This window comes from Lepus europaeus, chromosome 15 (genome assembly GCF_033115175.1).
Source record: "Lepus europaeus isolate LE1 chromosome 15, mLepTim1.pri, whole genome shotgun sequence".
In the NCBI taxonomy this organism is placed as follows: domain Eukaryota; kingdom Metazoa; phylum Chordata; class Mammalia; order Lagomorpha; family Leporidae; genus Lepus; species Lepus europaeus.
The window spans coordinates 12924048-12943960 of NC_084841.1; the positions used below are offsets into that span (position 1 = coordinate 12924048).

At 40.8% G+C, this 19913-nt stretch overlaps 2 protein-coding genes across 2 annotated transcripts; both read left to right on the forward strand.

Annotated features, from left to right (window-relative positions):
- The first annotated feature begins 14757 nt into the window (after window positions 1-14757).
- Window positions 14758-15425, forward strand: LOC133774200 (large ribosomal subunit protein uL1-like). Its single transcript, XM_062211838.1, has one exon. The coding sequence runs from the start codon at window positions 14774-14776 to the stop codon at window positions 15092-15094; it is 321 nt and encodes a 106-aa protein (XP_062067822.1). The 5' UTR covers window positions 14758-14773; the 3' UTR covers window positions 15095-15425.
- Window positions 15203-15427, forward strand: LOC133774199 (large ribosomal subunit protein uL1-like). The gene has a single exon (XM_062211837.1). It carries the CDS (start codon window positions 15203-15205, stop codon window positions 15425-15427), a length of 225 nt encoding a protein of 74 aa, XP_062067821.1.
- Window positions 15428-19913: the final 4486 nt, after the last annotated feature.

Sequence of the window (19913 nt, forward strand, 5' to 3'; positions counted from 1 at the left end):
AATTCATTTTAGAAAATGGATAGTTAGGGGCCAGCGCTGTGGCACAGAGGGTTAAGCCACTGTCTGAAGTGCCAACATCCCTTATGGGTGCTGGTTCAAGTCCCAGTTGCTCCACTTCCAATCCAGCTCCCTGCTAATGTGCCTGGAAAATCAGCAGAAGATGGCCCAAGTCCTTGGGCCCTTTCACTCCCATGAGAGACCCAGAAGAAGCTCCTGTCTGCTGCTTTCAGGCTTGGCCCAGCCCTGGCCATTGTAGCCATTTGGGGAGTGAATTAGCAAGTAGATCTCTCTCCTTGTCTCTTCTCTCTGTAACTCTGACTTTCAAATAAATCAATAAATCTTTAGAGAGAGAGAGAGAGAGAATGAGTAGTTAGCCCTGTATGTAGGACTTAAGTTACTATCCTCAATGCCTTCAAGCTAGGTAGCTATAGGCCCTCCATTCATTAGCTGTTGCAATTTCTATTTGCATGCTTCCTGATCCATCTCTGACAATCTCTCATAAACTGCATGTAATCAATGAAGAATCATTGTCATAATCAGTAGTAATGTCATAAACTGCTATGAGACACTGCAACCAGTAAACTCAGGATGAGAATGGAAAATGAAAATTGTGAAATAAAGGTGTCAGTTTCCAGACTGTGAGAGAGGCCTCCCCATTGTCTCTGCTCAGTGATGGAAATTGTTATTACCCAGATGGATACTGAAGAACAGCAGGAAAGCTGACTTGTATCACCACAATTTCATCACAATTAATGCATACAGTGACTTGGAGTGTTAATTTGTTATCAGTGTAACCACATGAACGTTATCAACATAATTTCCTCTGACAAGCGATTCATTCTAGGAAAGAAAAAAAAATGAAGCCTCTGCAGTTTGTTATCAGACATCTGCAAACTGTTTTTTTCTTCTCCCACACAATCTGCAGGTATTCCAGGCTGGCTGGATAACACAATGGTATGCAAAGGGAAGGCTGTGGTTTACTGAGACCCTCTTGTACAAACACAGCAAGGTTCATTATCACTTCCAGAAAGTGTCTCTGACAGGGGTGACAACTCATGTTATAAATAGTGTTTTCTAAAGATCCAGCAACAAACCGAGCTAGGCTTGGGATTTGAAAACACATTTCAGACAGACCAGGGTGATTCAGGATGCACTGCGGAATTAGCTCGGCATTCTAATGGTGCTCAACATTTATTGTTACTTAATCGCAGAGAACGACAACTAGAAGAGGAAAACAATATGTGTAAAAGAAGGAAATTTGCCATATACAGAGAATTCAACATCCTGACCAGTTTCGGCATCTCTTGGGAAAGTTTTTGTCAGCATGTAAGAGGAGGAAAAGAGGGAACGCTCCCTCTTCCTTCTGTTCTTTTGTTGATCCTTTTACTTGCTGTTTGGGCTGCAGACTAACCCATGAGTCATTCTGCACAGACAGGAGGATGGGAGTGGGAGGAGCGGAAATGGAAGCAGGCCTCTCTTATCTATTTGTAAGGGCTTTATTTGAAAAAGTCTAAATATAATTGAAGCTAATATTATTAGCATGCATCAGCTCTTGGATTTTTTTTTAAGATCCATTTGTTTGATACATTCATTTTCATAAAAGCTTTTGCATGAGTTTGATGCTTTTAACTTTCACTCTATCAACAGGAAAGTGGTCAGGAAGAAAAATGAATATTCCGGGGGCAGCACAAGCTTCTTGTCTAAAGATCTCTACCGAATCCCTGATGTACAGCACTGGAGTCTCACTGTTGTGGAGGGAGGTGCTGTGATTCCAACTGAACAGGAATCGAGGCTTCACTTTTAGAAGGATGCTTTTCCCCAAATGCCCGAAATTCAGAAATACTGAAGAAAGGGTTTGACAATTTTAAAAGTTTTTATGGTTAATCTACCAATAGTTACACATCTGACTTAGTATTTCTGGAAACATCTTTACTTGAAGGCAGCAGGTGGCATACCCACCAGCAGAGCAACTGGGTTTCATGCAACCAAATGTGTCCTGCCAATTTTAGTTTTTGAATAGAGTAGAAAAGAGATGATCACCCATCCAAAGTAGAGAGAGAGGGAGGATTTTTAAGTGTTGAGGATGCATTCTCAAAACAGTCAAGTGCTTAGAGCAGGGAAGCAGATATTTTTGAGGTCAAATGAATTTAAGATATTTACAACTGCTGCTTTTTTGTGGCTAGGAGAAGATCTTGAAGGGTAAAATTATTCCCTCCAAGAGTCTTGCTTAAGGCGCCTGTCTTTGGCTACAGACAAAAGTAAAACTAAGATGATGGAAACCTCAAGTCCAAGAACCTGGTAGAACAACAACATGTTTTCCAAACAGCTGGAAAAGATTTAATATCTTATAACACTGTTTCCCATGAGAATTACATTACCACCAGACTGATGATTCAAGGGCATGTGACCTAACCTGTAGTCTAATACCAATTTAGTCACTGGGTCACCTGTGGAAAAACAGGGGCTGGCACTATGGCTCAGAGGGTTAACGCCCTGGCCTGAAGTGCCGCATCCCATATGGGCACTGGTTTGAGACCCGGCAGCTCCACTTCCAAACCAGCTCTCTGCTATGGCCTGGGATAGCAGTAGAAGATGGCCCAAGTCCTTGGGCCCCTGCACCCACGTGGAAGACCTGGAAGAAGCACCTGGCTCCTGGCTTCAGATCAGTATAGTTCCAGCTGTTGCAGCCAACTGGGGAGTGAACCATCAGATGGAAGCCTCTCTTTCTCTCTCTGCCTCTCCTCTCTCTGTGTAAGTTTGACTTTCAAATAAATAAATAAATCTTTAAAAAAAGGAAAAATAACCTCAAAAACATTTTTAATATTTTTTGAGAGGAGAAGAGGAGAGACTTGAACAGGCATTTTTCAAGAAAGGAAATATAAATGGCCAACAGATCACTAGCCATCAGGGAAATGCAAATCAAAACCACAGTGAGGTTCACTCTGGTTAGAATGGCTCCAATATAGAAATCAACAAATGAGAAATGCTGGTGAGAAGGTGGGGGAAAAGGTACTCTGGTCCACTGATAGTGGGAATGTAAACTGGTATAGCCACTGTGGAAGACAGAAATCTGAATACAGATGTACCATATGATTCAGCCATCCCACTCCTGGGAATTTACCCAAACCAAAAGAAATCAGTACATGAAAGAGTTATCTGTACCTCCATATTCACTGCAGCACAATTCATAATAGCTCAGATACAGAATCAACCAGATGTTCATCAACTGTTGACTGGATAAAGAAATTATGGCATACATACACTATGGAGTACTACTCAGCTATTAAAAAAAAAAAAAAGTAAAATCCTGTCTTTTGCAACAAGATGCAACTGGAAACCATTATACTTAGTGAAGTACGCCAATCCCAAAAAGACAGATACCAAATGTTTTTCGTGATCTGAGGTAACTAACAGAGTACCTGAAATGCAATGTATCGGAGTGAGATAGACATTTTGAAATTCAATGATTGTTTATAGCCCTTGTCTCTTCCATTGAGGAACAGTGCTTTTTTTTTTCTCTTCATACTATTTTTTGAATTCTTTTACTTAGTGTAGGGCTAACTACATGATCATTAAGTATACTGAAAACAGATCTTCATAAAAAAATTTTTTTTGACAGAGTGGACGGTAAGAGAGAGAGAGACAGAGAGAAAGGTCTTCCTTTCACCATTGGTTCACCCTCCAATGGCCACTGTGGCCGGCGCACCGTGCTGATACAAAGTCAGGAGCCAGGTGCTTCTCCTGCTCCCATGCGGGTACAGGGCCCAAGGACTTGGGCCATCCTCCAATGCACTCCCGGACACAGCAGAGAGCTGGACTGGAAGAGGAGCAACTGGGACAGAATCCGGTGCCCCAACCGGGACTAGAACCCGGGGTGCCGGCGCCACAGGCGGAGGATTAGCCTAGTGAGCCGTGGCACCGGCCCATAAAATTTAAGAATGGAAAAGTGAGAAGGATGAGGAAATACATGAAACTTGTATAACAAAATTTTTTAAGTGAAGGAGAGAAGGAGGGGGAAGGGAGAGGGAAGGTGGGTAGGAGAGAGAAAAGGGAAGGGAAGAAGAGAAAAATCTAATATCACTGTATTCTTAGAATTGTATCTATGAACTACATTGAACCTGTTAAAAACTTAAAGAATTCAAAGGGGAGCCAATGTTGTAGCTTAATGGGTTCCATGGCCTGTAAGGCTGGCATCCCATATGGGCCACAACTCAAGTTCTAGCTGCTCCACTTCCAATCCAGCTCCCTGCTAATGTGCCTGGGAAAGCAGCAGCAGATGACCCAAGTGCTTGGGTCCCTTTCACCCATATGGAAGACTCGGATAGAGTTCCTGGATCCTAGCTTTGGCCTGGCCCAGCTGCAGTTGTGGCCATTTGAGGAGTGAACCAGCAGATAGAAGATCTCTCTGTCTCTGCCTCTCTCTGATCAACTGACTTTCCAATAAATAAATCTATTTTTAAAATTCAAAGCAATAATTATAAACAAACTCAATGAGATACAAGAGAATAGAGTGTAATGAAGTTAGGAAAATAATTCATGATATTAGTGAAAAATCCAGCAGAGAAATAAAAATCTTGAGAAAGAACCAAACAGAAGTCTTGGAAATGAAGAACTCCATAAATCAAAAAATATATATATAATTGAAAGACTCAATAACAGACTAGAACAAATAGAATAACGAATATCTGAACTTGAATACAGGTCTTATGAAATTTCCCTGTAGGATTTCTTGAACTCTTTACTTAGTATGAAGTTAATCTTTTATGAGAGTATCAATTGTTAAATCAACAATAGGAGTTACTGTGCACTTGCTTCCCATGTAGAACCTCTGTCCTTAATGAGTTGTACTATGAGAATTAACAGCAAAACTAGACTTCAAACAGTACTTTATACTTTGTGTATCTGTGTGGGTGTAAACTGTTGTAATCTTTACTTAGTATAGAGTTGATCTTCTGTATATAAAGATAATTAAAAATGAAGCTTAATGAAGAATGGGATGAGAAAGGAAATAGGAGGTGGGATGGTTTGGGGGTGGGAGAGCAAGTATGGGGGGAAGAACCACTATAATCCATATTTATTAAATAAAATATTTCAATTAAAAAAAGAAGTTAATCTTATATGTATAAAGTTCATTGAAAATAGATCTTAGTAAAAATAAGAATGGGCATAGGAATAAGGGTGGGAGGGCAGGTATAGTGGGAAGAATCACCATGTTCCAAAAGTTGTATTTATAAAATGCATGAAGCTTGTACACCTTAAATGAAAGTTTTCTGGGGAAAAAAAAAATGTTTCCCAGTAAAACAGAAAAGAAATTAATGAAAATGAAGACAGCCTCTAAGACATTTGAGATATAATTAAATGAACAAGTATTTAAATTTTGAATAGATCAGTAAGGGAAGGAGAGGGGAATGGTACACAATCAGGCATAGAAAACCTGTTAGTGAAAACCAAATTGTGGGGCCGGTGCTGTGGCACAGTGGGTTAAAGCCCTGGCCTGAAGTGCCCATTCTAGAATGGGTGCCCATTCTAGTCCCGGCTGCTCCTCTTCTGATCCAGCTCTCTGCTATGGCCTGGAATAGCAGTAGATGATGGCCCAAGTCCTTAGGTCCCTGCACCTACGTGGAAGACTCAGAAGAAGCTCCTGGCTCCTGGCTTCAGATCGGCGCAGCTCTGGCTGTTGCGGCCAATTTGGGAGTGAACCATCGGATGGAAGACCTCTCTCTCTGTCTCTACCTCTCTCTGTAACTTTGTCTTTCAAGTAAGTAAAATAAATCTTTAAAATAAAAAAACAAATTGCAGCTGAAAATATTTTAAATTTATAAACATATCTCACCAAGAATATAGATATAGGGCTAGCCTTGTGATGTAGCTGGTAAAGCCACCCACTGCAAAGCCAGCATCCCATACTGTCACCAGCTCAAGTCCCAGCTGCTCTACCTCCAATCCATCTCCCTCCTAATGGCCTGGGAAAAGCAGCAAAAGATGGCCCAAGTGTTTGGACCCCTGCACGCCACTTGGGAGACCCAGAAGAAGCTCCTGGCTCCTGGCTTCAGCGTGGCCCAGCTTCAGTTGTTGCAAATACTTGGGGTTTAAATCAGCAGGTGCGATATCTCTCTTTCTCTCTCTCTCTCTCACTCACTCATTCCTCTCTCTCTCCCTTGCTCCCTTCTTCCCTCCCCTCTGTAAATGACTTTCAAATAAACTTAAAAAAAACAGATTGTAGATTTAGTAAATCATACAAAGAATAATACAAAATAGTCAAGATTCCGCTAAACAAATAAAACACTTCCAAATTTTGAAGTCCTCTATACACATTTCCCAAGTTGCCTCCCAATCCTCCACTCTCACATTATTAAAAAAAATATATGGATTTTGTGCTTATCATTTCCCTTGTTTTTATTCACAGTTTTACCACACAGTTGGTCCTCATTAGTTATGAATTCATCTACTTGCCAAAGCTAATTTGTAACTCAAAACTCAAGCCTCATGGCACCTTCAGATATGTGCAAAGAGGTGAAGTTTTAGACCACCCAGTGCAGAACACATGGTCCCACCTGAGGCTGAACACAGTGATTTGACTTCTTGTTTACACTCTCAAACTTTACTAAACTAAAAGTGTCCTTGTAGTTGTCTCGTTAGTACCATATTTTTGGTAATTTTCCACTTTTTGTTGGTGACTTCACTGTTTAGAATGGTCCCTAGCTATAATAAGGGTTGTCTATATTCCTAAGTCCAAAAAGGGTATGATGTGCTTTATGGATAAAGTACACATGCCTTAAAAAAGCTTCATTCAGGTGGATGTCCTAAACAGCACTCTGGCCTCAGAATCAGCCCTTAAGGCATTCAGATCTGGCTGAAGAGCCCATGAGAGTATTTTAGGCATGGAAAGCCAAGACACTCTGGCAAAAAAAAAAAAAATTACCTAAATGAAAGATCTCTGCGAGTGAGATCCCAGTGGAAAGAACAGGTCATCAAAGAAGGAGGTACCTTTCTCTGAAGGGAGGAGAGAACTTCCACTTTGACTATGACCTTATCTAAATATGATCAGAGTCGGTGAACTCAAAAGGCTTCCATAGCCTCGGCAACCAGAGCCTAGGGTGATTACTGATGCCATAAACAAGAGTGTCAATTTGTTAAGTCAACAACAGGAGTCACTGTGCACTTATTCCTCATGTAGGATCTCTGTCCTTAATGTGCTGTACATTGTGATTTAATGCTATAACTAGTACTCAAACAGTATTTTTCACTTTGTGTTTCTGTGTGGGTGCAAACTGTTGAGATCTTTACTTAATATATACTAAACTGATCTTCTGTATATAAAGAGAATTGCAAATGAATCTTGATGTGAATGGAAGGGGAGAGGGAGCAGGAAAGGGGAGGGTTGTAGGTGGGAGGGGAGTTATGGGGGGCGGGGAAGCCATTGTAATCCATAAACTGTACTTTGGAAATTGATATTCATTAAATAAAAGTTTAAAAAAAAAAAGCTTCATTCAGGCATGGGTTATAGTGCTGTTGGCAATGACTGCCATGCTAATGAATCAATAACATATATTTAATATGGTATTTTGCATGGAAACACATAAAATTATACATAAACTGGTTAACAAAAATGTTGTGACCAGAGACTCAAAAATCAAAACCTTTATTTCCCCTGTTTAGCAGTGATTCAATATTTGCTAGTTTTGGGATCTCATTGACTTCATAAAATATAACTCTCACAAATAATGAGAATTGCCTAAATCTATATATTACTGGGCATTATATTTTAAAATTGTAGATATTTTTCAAGATATATGGAGTTATTTTCTCAATGTACATGTCTCTTTTTACTACAACAAAAGACTTTTTTCACTACTATGGCTGTGAAATTCATCCACGTTGACATATATAAATATAGTTCATTTATTTTCACATGCCTTGGTATATTCCAGTGCATGAATATACCATATTCTTCATCCAGACTTTTGCTGGTGGCCATTTATGTAATTTTTGCTTTGAATTACAGGCATTGCTTTTAACTGGAAGTATAATTATTTAGGTCCCCTCATACACATGAACAAGTGTTTCTTGAGAATATATATATTATGAAGATGTTGAATTACTGGGTCTTGAGGATTCTGCATCACCAAATTTATGAGATTAGCCACATTTTTGTCCAGTTTGTACCAGTATCTGCTTCCGCCAATGTACTAATAATTCTATTGACCACATTTGCACAATACCTTATATTATTAATCTATTTAATTTTTGATGGTTTGGTGGGCATAAAATGTGGTATCTCATTGCATTTACATTTTCTTTTTTTTAAGATTTATTTTTATTTATTTGAAAGACAGAGTTAGAGAGAGGTAGAGCCAGAGAGAGCGAGAGAGCGAGAGAGAGAGAGGTCTTCCATTCCACTGGTTCACTCCCCAAATCACCGCAGCAGCCAGAGCTGGGCCAATCCGAAGTCAGGAGCCAGGAGCTTCTTCCGGCTCTCCTACATGGATGCAGGAGCCAAAGGAGTTGGGCCATCTTCTGCTTTCCCAGGCCATAGCAGAGAGCTGGATTGGAAAAGGAGCAGCCAGGACTAGACCAGCGCCCATACGGGATGCTGGCGCTACAGGCTGGAGCTTTAACCCACTGTGCCACAGCACCGGCCCCTACATTTTCTTGATTACTATTAAGGTTGAACACCATTTCATAGATATATTAGTCATTTTGGTATCTTCTTCTACCAATTACCTATTAATTTTTGCCTACTTTTCTACTGGGTAAATAGAATTATTTAGATAGATAGCGCTGATCAAATATTTAGACAGGAGAAGTGTTTTTCTTTTGTGGTATTTTTTTCTCTGGGGCATTTTCCTTATGGATTAGTTAATGTATTCTGACATTAATTCTTTACCATGTCTATTTAAAATATCTTCTCCCTAATTATACTTTTCTCCTTCTTTTTTAAAAGGAATTTAAATATTGAACATAGCCCTATTTACCAATCTTCGAGTTCTTTTTAAATAAATCACTTCTGTCTCAATTCCTAGCTTTCAATATCTTTTTCTAGAAATTCTCATTTTCATTCGTACACTATTATTCTTAATTGATTTTACATATTATGAAGCAGTTTCTTATTTTCCCTTCAGTTTTCATGTAGCTAGTCAATCATCTTTGCAGCATTTACTGCATTATGCTTCCTTTAAATTCTGGCCCTCAATGCCAACTCTTAATATGTCAGATTTCCATATGCATGAATCTGTTACTGGGCTCTTAATTCTGCTTCATTGTCTAATAATGGCCAATATTATATTTTTTAAATAACTAGAACTCTGCTGGGTCCTGACATCTTACAGAGCAAGTCCCTCATATCTGTTCTTCAGAAATATCTTAATTATTCATGATTCTTTACACTTTCATGGAAATTCTATAACCAACTTGTCAAGGTCAACTAAAAGTGCTATTAGAATTTTGATGAGAATTGCATTAATTTTTTTTATTTTATTTTTTATTTTTTTTTTGACAGGCAGAGTTAGACATGAGAGAGAGAGAGACAGAAAGGTCTTCCTTTACCGTTGGTTCACCCCCCAAGTGGCCGCTACGGCTGGCACGCTCGCAGATCCGAAGCCAGGAGCCAGGTACTTCCTCCTGGTCTCCCATGCAGGTGCAGGGCCCAAGGACTTGGGCCATCCTCCACTGCCTTCCCAGGCCACAGCAGAGAGCTGGATTGGAAGAGGAGCAACTGGGACAGAATCTGGCACCCCAACGGGGACTAGAACACAGGGTGCCGGCGCCGCAGGCAGAGGATTCGCCTAGTGAGCCGTGGCGCCAGCCAAGAATTGCATTAAATTTATAGGTCAATTTATCAAGAAGCAAGAGCCATGAATATGGTATATCTTCTTATTTATATGTCTTCTTCAATATATTCAAATAAAGTCTTAAAAATTGATTCAAAAAATATTGTAATTATTTTATTAGTTTTAGTTCTTGGTGTTATGTTTTGATTATTATTATAAATGTTTGCTTTTCTAATTTCTTATTAATGGTCCACACAGAAGTAATTATGGTTGTAATACTCTCATTCTAATTTGTCTTTTGTGTTTTTGGAGCTGCCAAATATAAATAAGAGCTTTGCTTCTTCCATTCTAATTTTCTAACAAGTAACTTCCCCCTTAATCTACTGTCTATTGGCTAGAACCTTTAGTCAATATTGTGTGTACGTGGAAGTATGGGAATTTTTGACTTGTTCAAAGTAGACTTTTCATTATAGTTATCTGCACTCCTTTTGGAGCCACCCTGTGCCTGACTAATGTATATCTAAGAAACTATGAGATTACAGCAAAGAAACAGATATGACTGGCCTCTGCGACAAGCTGAATAGCATGTCATTGGTTGAGTCTACCCATTCTCTACCTTTTTCTCAAATTCTCTAATCAAGTAATAGGATTATATATAGGATTACATTTTCTATTGCCAGTGCCTATTAAGTATCCCCACTAAATCTCCAAGACTAATAGTATCTGAAACCTAAATTATGTTTTCCTAAAAAAGAATAAGCAGTTTCTAAGGCTAAAATTGGGCATTGCATAAAACTTTGATGTCACTTCAAATTCCTTCCCCTCCTTTATTGTCAAATCCTATGGGCTCCCTTGTTTTTCTCCATGGTGGAATGTATTGCTCCCCACTAGTGCACACTTCAGGGGATCTGCTCATATTTATGTTTCCCACTATTACATTCCCCCCTCTTAACTGGCTGTGTTCTTCTTGCTTATATTTTGCTCATTAATTGAGTCTTCACTGTGGCTTTATATGTGTGAAAGAACATCCTGAGCAGTCAAGACACTTTTGTGTGTGCTTAAACACATTTCTAGGACATTGGTATCATACTCACCTCATCCTCTTGGATATTCAGCAGAGCACACAAAGGAAGTGTGACAACCGATCTCCCAATTCTTTTCATTAATTTTTACAAATTAAAGCTGCTGGCAGTATGTCAACCACCACTACTGATCATCTCCTTAGTGCCAGGTATTGGATGAGGAGCTGAGGGAGAGGTAAAGATGTACAAATAAGAATCTTACAGTTTAGAGACAATACAATCAATTAGTTGCCTTGGCTGAAATCATGACTATTTGAAATCTTTTTATGCTTATGCAGAATAAAAGCCAGAATTGTTAATCCTCTGTTGTCTTCTTGTCACTAGCCTTTAATTCACTGGATATACTAATTCACTATACATACTCCATTCATAAATCTGAGCTACAGATACAGACACTTTTGTATCCTAGGTCAGAACATGTTTAATCTTAAGGATAAACAAAACTAACAACAAAGGCCATTATCCTTGAGAACCATTCCAAATGCTGACCATCATTTCCTTAAGCATATCACACATCTTCAAGGACACCAATTTTACCAACTACTTAAAAGAGAAAATTTGAAATATTTTGTCCTCAAAACATGTCACCATATCATATGCTAATGGAATATGAAGAACCTCAATGCTTCCTGTTGGAACTTACTAATTATTGAAAGGCTAGAGTGCAATTATTTAATGTGCCAAGAGTGTGGTCATTTGTTTCTCTTGCATTACCAGGAAACTGGGTAGATTATCACTGTTTGGGGAGCAGTTCTGGAGAAAGAATGAATTATGCAAGTGTTCCTGGACCACAGGGCTGTTGCTGCTACTCCACCTGGAAGCAGTTCTGGCTCATCTGATTTCTCAGTGTCTATAAGAACCTACAGTTGTATCACTTGATTTTAAAATTGTACTTTGGAAATTTATATTCATTAAATAAAAGTTTAATAAAAAAAATTGGGCTTTTTATTTCTTATTAAATTCACAGAAAAGAGTGAACCTTTGGGGCCGGCGTTGTGGCGCAGTGGGTTAACACCCTCGCCTGAAGCACTGGCATCCCACATGGGTGCCAGTTCAAGACCCAGCTGCTCCACTTCTGATCCAGCTCTCTGCTATGGCCTGGGAAAGCAGTGGAAGATGGCCCAAGTCCTTGGACCCCTGCACCTGTGTGGGAGACCCAGGGGAAGCTCCTGGCTCCTGGCTTCGGATCTGCACAGCTCCAGCCATTGTGACCATCTGGGGAGTGAACCAGCAGATAGAAGACCTCTCTCTCTCTCTCTCTCTCTCTCTCTCTCTCTCTCTCTCTCTCTGCCTCTCCTCTTTCTGTGTAACTCTTTCAAATAAATAAATAAATCTTTAAAAAAAAACAGTGAACCATCAATAACAGTATGTCAACTAGAAAAAATGTATAGGGGTATGAGAGATGTAAACTAATCAGAGCAGTTGAAATTTTGGAGTTGCAGGGCAGGCAGGGATGGTGAAGTTGCAGGGCAGGCTATTATGGCGAAGCAGGTTAAGCCATGTCTTGTCAGCATCCCATACTGGATCACTTATTTGAGTCCTGGCTGCTCCACTTTTGATCTACTTCCCTGTTCATGTGCCTGCAAAAACTATGAAAGATGATCTTGCTACCTATGTGGGAGACCAGGGTAGAGTTCCTGGCTTCTAGCTCCTGTCTTCAGTCTGGCCCAGACCTGGCTGTTGCAGGCATTTGGGGAGTGAACCAGTGAAAGGAAGATCGATCTCTCTCTCTCTCTCTCTCTCTCTCTCTCCCTCCCTCCCTCCCTCCCTTCAAAAAATTAAATAAATCTTTTAAAAAAATTGTAGTTGCCATTGTTCATCCTGCAAGCCACCAAGCTACAGCATCTATCACCAAGATTACCTTAACTGATTGTCTGCCTCTTGTTTCTAGTTTTTTTAAGGAATGATTGATTGATAAGGGTTTGGAAACATAGCCTACTGTCAAGAGATATGAGATGGTGAGAGCTTCCATTTGCATGAGGCTTTCCCAGTTTTAGCACCAAAAGTTCCACATCCCAGGAAACCCCTTAGTATCAGGCAAATGCAAAGAGATGTCATATTAGGAGTTCCAGACCAAAATTTAGAAACTCAAGATTGAATTGATAGCTTTTTCCTCATTTTATGTCATTTTATTTTTAATTTTCAAATAGTTATATTTACTTATGGGGTACAATGTGGCATTATAATCTGTGTATATAATGTGGAATGCTTAAATCAAGCTAGTTAAGCTATCCACCACCACCACATACTTCCATTTTCATAAGTTTAAAATAACCAATATGCTATTAACTATAGTAGCCATGTTGTACAACAGGTCCCTGAAACTTATTTCTCCTAACTAAAACCTGGCATATTTTTTTAAATATTTATTTATTTGAAAGTCAGTGTTACACAGAGAGAAGAGAGGCAGAGAGAGAGAGAGAGAAAGAGAGATCTTCCATCTGATGGTTCACTCCCCAGATGGCCACAACAGCCGGAGCTGTGCCGATCCAAAGCCAGGAGCCAGGAGTTTCTTCCCAGTCTCCCACGTAGATGCAGGGGCCCAAAGACTTGGGTCATCTTCTACTGCTTTCCCGTGCCATAGCAGAGAGCTGGACAGGAAGTGGAGCAGCCGGGTCTTGAACCAGCGCCCATATGGGATGCTGTCGCTTCAGGCCAGGGCATTAACCCACTGTGCCACAGCGCCGGCCCTAAAACCTGGCATTTTTTAATCAACATCTCTCCTTTACCCTGACCACCCACCCCTAGCCTCTGTAGATAAAGAAAACTCATCATGTACACAAGAAATAATATTCAGCCCTACAACATGAAGGAGATTCTGTCATTGGTGACAATATGGATGAACTTGAAGGACATTGTGCTTGATGAAATGAGCCACAGAAAGACAAATATTGCACGATATCATGTCTGTGATCAGATTTCAGAAAATTCATTCAAAGTGGAAGCGAAAGATAAATCTATTTTGAATACAAAAAAATGAAATCCATGCATAATTTTTTAGTAATACACATTTTTCATGGACTTTTTTGAAGACCCTTCATGTGTACATAAACTCTAAACAGTTCAAACTCATAGAGAATTTTTTTCTCTTGAAGTAAACAACAAAGGTTATCTTTACAAAAGGCAAAAATGGATTCAGTAAATAAATTCCATGTCCATTCATTGGCTTCTTAGTAGGTCATCCAGAATGATTTCTCTCAAACATCAAATCGAAAGCAAAGCTGCATTACGCCACCCAAGACAAAACTGCAGTGAAAATGTGGTTTGGGAGTTCTACAAAGAGCCTCTCACTGTGTTCATTTGTGAGTTGGTTCATATACATGTGTCAAGAATTCCATCCTCAGTGGTTAACTAGGGAATAACATCGTCATTCATTTTTCCTCTCTGAAAAGGTTTTTTGAAGACCATTTCCTTGCCTGATGATCAATAAAACTGTGAGCCTTTCAGTCCACCACAGAGCCCACATGAGTCAGCGTTCTTCAGAGAAATGGCACCCACAAGATGAATCCACTGGGGGAGGGGGGTATTTTTGGGAATTAGCTTGATTGTGGAAGCTGACAAGCCCAAAATCTGCAGGCTGGGCTGGCAGGCCTGAGTCTCAGGGCAGAGCTGTAGTCTGATAAGCGGTAATTGATAAGTCTAAATCTGATAAGTGGATGCTCACTGAATTCCCTCTTCCCCTGGGGAATCCAGTGCTTTTCTATTAAGGCCTTCAATTGATTAAGTGAGGCCCACCATCCACATGAAGGAGGCTTAATCTCTCAGTGGCAGACACTTATCCAAGCTTTTGAGAACTATGGCTGCAAATGTAGCATCACACCACCTCCACGACTGCATTCAGGCATCTGTCCTCAGTAATTGCCCTGAAATAACTTAGCAAGAAATGAACTCTCCTTTCCGGTTACCGTGGTGTGAGGAGCCATGAGCAGCAAAGTCTCTGGCGACACCCTGTACGAGGCGGTGCGGGAAGTCCTGCACGGGAACCAGAGCAAGCGCCGGAAGTTTCTGGAGACGGTGGAGCTGCAGATCAGCTTGAAGAATGATGACCCCCAGAAAGACAAACGCTTCTTGGGCCCCGTCAGGTTGAAGTCCACCCCCCGCCCCAAGTTCTCCATGTGTGTCCTGGGCGACCAGCAGCACTGCGACGAGGCCAGGGCTGTGGACATCCCCCACATGGGCATCGAGGCGCTCAAGAAGCTCAACAAGAACAAGAAGCTACTCAAGAAGCTGGCCAAGAAGTAGGACGCCTTTTTGGCCTCAGAGTCTCTGATTAAGCAGATCCCATGAATCCTGGGCCCAGGCCTAAATAAGGCTGGCAAGTTCCCCTCCCTGCTGACACACAATGAGCACATGGTGGCCAAAGTCAATGAGGTGAAGTCCACAATCCAGTTCCAGATGAAGAAGGTGCTGTGTCTGGCCGTGGCAGTCGGCCACGTGAAGATGACAGACGATGAGCTTGTGTACAACATCCACCTGGCTGTCAACTTCCTGGTGTCACTGCTCAAGAAGAATTGGCAGAACGTCCAGGCCTTGTACATCAAGAGCACCATGGGCAAGCCCCAGCACCTGTACTAAAGCACATCCTAATAAACCCTGGTGCCACTGTCAAAAAAAAAAGAAAGAAATGAAGACACTGTCATCATAGTCACAGTGTGAATCCATGTCTAACTAGGACTGCAAGTGGGCTCTGAATCCAATTTTCATGTTGGCCCTTTTCAACTTGGTCTACTTTTCTAGCAATTATACTCAATTTGATAGGTATATTAAGACAGGCAGGCATTTCTGCTTCGTTTATTTTGTTTTATTTCATCATATTATGATTATATGATGCCTTACAGTGCAAATTTGAATGCATTTTTAAGAAAAAATAAGAGACTTTAAGAAAAAGGTAGGAGTGAGCGCTGTGGCATAGAAGGTTAAGCCTTTGCCTGCAGAGCTGGCATCCCATATGGGTGCCAGTTCATGTACTGGCTGCTCCTCTGATCTCACTCTTTGCTCAATTGCTTGGAAAAGCAGTGGAAGATGACTCAGTGGAAGTGCTTGGGCCCCTGCACTCACATGAGAGACCCAAAAGAAGTTCCTGGCTCCTGGCTCCTGGCTCCTGGATTCTGGCCCATGGCTTCGGATCAGCCCAGCTCTGGCCATTGCAGCCATTTAGGAGGTAAACCAGCAAATGGAAGACTTTTCTCTGTCTCTCCCTCTTTCTGTCTGTAACTCTGCCTCTCAAATAAATAAATCTAACTTTTACAAAGAGAAAAAGGTGTGTTTTTTTTTTTTTAATAATCCCTTTGGGACTATGTGTCCCTCTCTCAGAGACAATTCTTCCTAAACTTAGAATTACCTTAGACACAAAAGTTTAAGAATTGCTGTGTGAGTTCTTAAAGTCTGTCTTTCATTATTAACTATGTTGAATAGGAAATTTCCTCCTGGATGTCTCAAAGAAGCTAAGCCATGGCCTGACCACTTGGTATTGTGAGGGTAACACAGTTTCAACACTCTTCAGAGAAAGAAACAAGGATGTATTTGGGCTAATTCATTCTTAGCCTCTGCACCCTGCCCTTGTTCCTGGCAATGGAAGAAAGCAAAGAGAGACCTAAGAAGATGAGAATTCTGTATAGCAATCCATCATGGAAAAATAAGCTCAGGACAAATCCACTAAGCAGGAGGAATTTTTGAATTGGTGCTTCCAACAGAAACAACATGTCTTCATCCAATAAGCTTTTGTGGAACACTTAACTATACATGAGTAGTGCTCTACTAAGAGTGTTGGTTAGGGTATGGGTCTTGTTTAGCTCTTGCTCCTGAGAAGTTTGCTGAAATTCAAACAGACATAAAAGTATTAGAGAGAAGCATGAGCTTCATCCTAAGCATGTTTGTTCCATAACTGAACTGATTGATTATGCGTTTTAAGACTTAGTGAAAATCCAATTGTAGAAAGTCTTCAATTTAAAATGGAAAAACTCAGAGATTTCCTCCTACTGGAAATTTAGAAAGGGAAAAAACCTTATTATCTAATAAATTATCTGCATTAAAAATGCATTAGTAATCCATCTTCATAACATCTGGTGACAGCTACATTGCTTATTTAAAAAACAACACAGTCTTTTTCTCCAAGCATGATTTTTATGGTTCTTCTGAAAGAAACTCATTAAATTCAACTACAGAAGAAAGTAAACTGCTTACAATAAATTAGTATGTTATAAATAAGGGAATGCTTAGCATAATATTTTAATTGCTATTTTAATTTAAAGCCTAGTGCATTGTTGTCCACAATGTCTATTGCAGAAATCTAAAGAACACAATTTTTGCTGTTGATTGGTAAACCCTAAGCATGCAAGCTTATCTTTTCTACTTGTATTAATCCATTTTCTGTTCCTATAACAAAATCCCTACAGTTGGGTTCTTTATAAAGTAAGGAAGTTAACTGATTCCAGGTGGTTGAGGCTCCAAATAGCACTGCACCAACGTCCTGGTGAGAGCACCCTGGCTATATCACAACATGGCAAAGAAACAGAAAGGGAACTGGCTACATTCAGAAGGGGCCAAATGTGTGAAGTGGCTTGGATGTATAACAACTCACTCCCAAAACCAACATTAATCCCTTCCAAGGCCATAACCTGTAACCTAATTACTTTCCTTGGGGCCCCACAACTTCCAACACTTCAATACCTCCACTCTGGGAAACTAATCTCCAGTACAGGAACCTTCGGGGAACACGCTCAGACCACATTCAAGCCACAGCACTACTCTCTGAACAACAGGACATTGCACATTGCGCCAGGGATTAAGCACAGCCAGGGCATTTTCCTCCTTCTCCTAAAAGTTGAGTGAGACCAGTTGCCCTGGCATTTCCACTATTCATGGTTAGAAAGCTAGTTGCTTCAGAAGGTGCACTGACTCCTTTTTTGTTTGTTTGTTTGTTTGTTTGTTTGTTTTTCAGACTTATTTATTTATTTAAAAGTTGGAGTTACGGAGAGTCACACACACACACACACACACACCACAGAGAGAGAGAGAGAAGGAACTTCCATCTGTTGGTTCACTTCTCAAATGGCCACAATGGCTGGAGCTGGGACTGCTCTGACATGGGATGGTGTTGTCCCAGGTAGTGGCTTAATCTGCTGTCCCACAACACTGGCCCAGTGCACCATGTCTTGTAAATGTTTTCCAGTATGTTGGATTTTACCCTTTTAGAGCCCTAAATATTTTCATGGTTCTAAGTATAAAAATAGAGGAAATCCAAAAACTATACTAGCTGATTAGTTGTGGATTGTCTCTGCTTTGTTTCAGACAAATGGACTATTTCTATATTTGGCTGCTGAATAGGCATTATTTCTTAAAAGCTTATAAAATATAAAATTAATAGATAAAATTATACTATAATCTTATGAAATTATTTATAAAAAAAGAAGCCAACAACCCACAAAGTGACCCATAACTCTCTCAAGAACACTACAGTCCACTCCACTCTCTCAGTGCTCCACAGGATCAAATAGGGCTCAAAAATTCCAAGTAATGGGCCAGGTGATGAGAAGCAGAGGTGAAAGGGCATGAGAACAAGGGGAGGGTCAAGGCTTTGGGGGAAAAGAAGGAAGAGAATTTCACACTGTCGGGAGCTGAGACTCACATGAAGGATGCAGTCAGAGAGCGAATTGTAATCATGGAAATAATGATGAAAAATGAAGAATAAATGAGCCAAATAAAGAAAAGAAGGGAATTTTCTCATTGTTAGTAGCTTTCATGATCACTCTCAATAGTCACTGGCTAAAAGCAAGACTGTTTCCACCATTTCAACAAGTTAGAAAATTCTTTAAAGATCTTAGACAAATCCAATTATCCCCCCATCGCCTCCATTTCATCACGTGTAAAATAGGAATGCCAGCACGTCTCTGATATGATGGATATGGATAGTAATTTCTCCAGGACTGCTGATGGCAAAGTCGATGTTGTGTAATGCCGTAACATCTGGGGCAACAGCAGTGCCAGAGAAGGGTGTTCAGGAACTCGACCTCTAACGTCTGAGGCCCAACAGACTCGGCAGCCTCAGCGTGTCCACCACCTGCTCCAAGTCCTCGGTCAACACTGACGCTGCTTATTTCTGAAGCTTCCAAATCTGTCTGCTCATCAGAACTGCCTGAAAACCTTTCTAAAAATATAATTTCCCGGGATAGATTAAGCCAAAATCTCTCAAACTACTGAATCAGAGTCTCCGAGGCAGGAGTAGCGGAGGCCTCAGAGATTCTGCATGCATTTTTTAGAGAAGTTTTCCGTCCAGTAATTGTGAAGTGTCATCAGACTTGGGCCCTTTTCAAGTCCTATTCCCCAGAAGTGGCCCCCACCAAGGCCTGCACTCTGCAGCCAATCTCTGGGTGACCAGTAATGTTCTAGGAGCCTGCCTCAATGGCCTTCCTCCCACTGCAGTTGGCGAGTCATCTTGCCTCACTGCACATGGCTCACGCCTGCTCCCAGCCCTGCCCTCTCAGAGTGTCCCACTCTCTGCACGTAACTCTCCCAAGCCCAGCTTTCCCATAAGCCAGAACAATTTCAGCCTCTCATGTATTCTCTTCCCTGAACTTAAGATACCTGATGTCCTAGTGTCAGGGGTACATATCTGACCATGTCTTGTGGTTCTATGCTTAGTTCTTACTCCACAGTTATGCAAATACTTTCTCCCAAGGTTTCCATCCTCTGTACTACATCAAGCATTCTTTCTAATTAGTTACACAATCCCAGAGTAGCAGGTCCTCTTTAGAGACCTTGCTGTTATGGCTTCCATCCCATACTAGGCACCCACTATTTGGGCATTTTTAGCTCTAAAGAGAACCACCAGCCTGTTTGGGATTTTCCTGCTAGTGCTGAGTCAATAGAATGCAAATACTTCCTTGGCAAGCGCCCCAGGGAAAGCACAGCAATCCCTGAGTAGAGGTAGCAGGCGGCTGGACCCACAGAGCTGTGCAACGCCTCCTTCATTACCCAGACTCCTCTGTAACAGAGCCAGCCATCACAACATTTTGTTTCTCTCATCAATATTCCCTGGGCATGCAAAAATGCATCACACCTA

Bases quoted from the DNA above. Each gene is read 5' to 3' on its own strand.
- LOC133774200 (XM_062211838.1), top strand. From the start codon at position 14,774: ATGAGCAGCAAAGTCTCTGGCGACACCCTGTACGAGGCGGTGCGGGAA.
- LOC133774199 (XM_062211837.1), top strand. From the start codon at position 15,203: ATGGTGGCCAAAGTCAATGAGGTGAAGTCCACAATCCAGTTCCAGATG.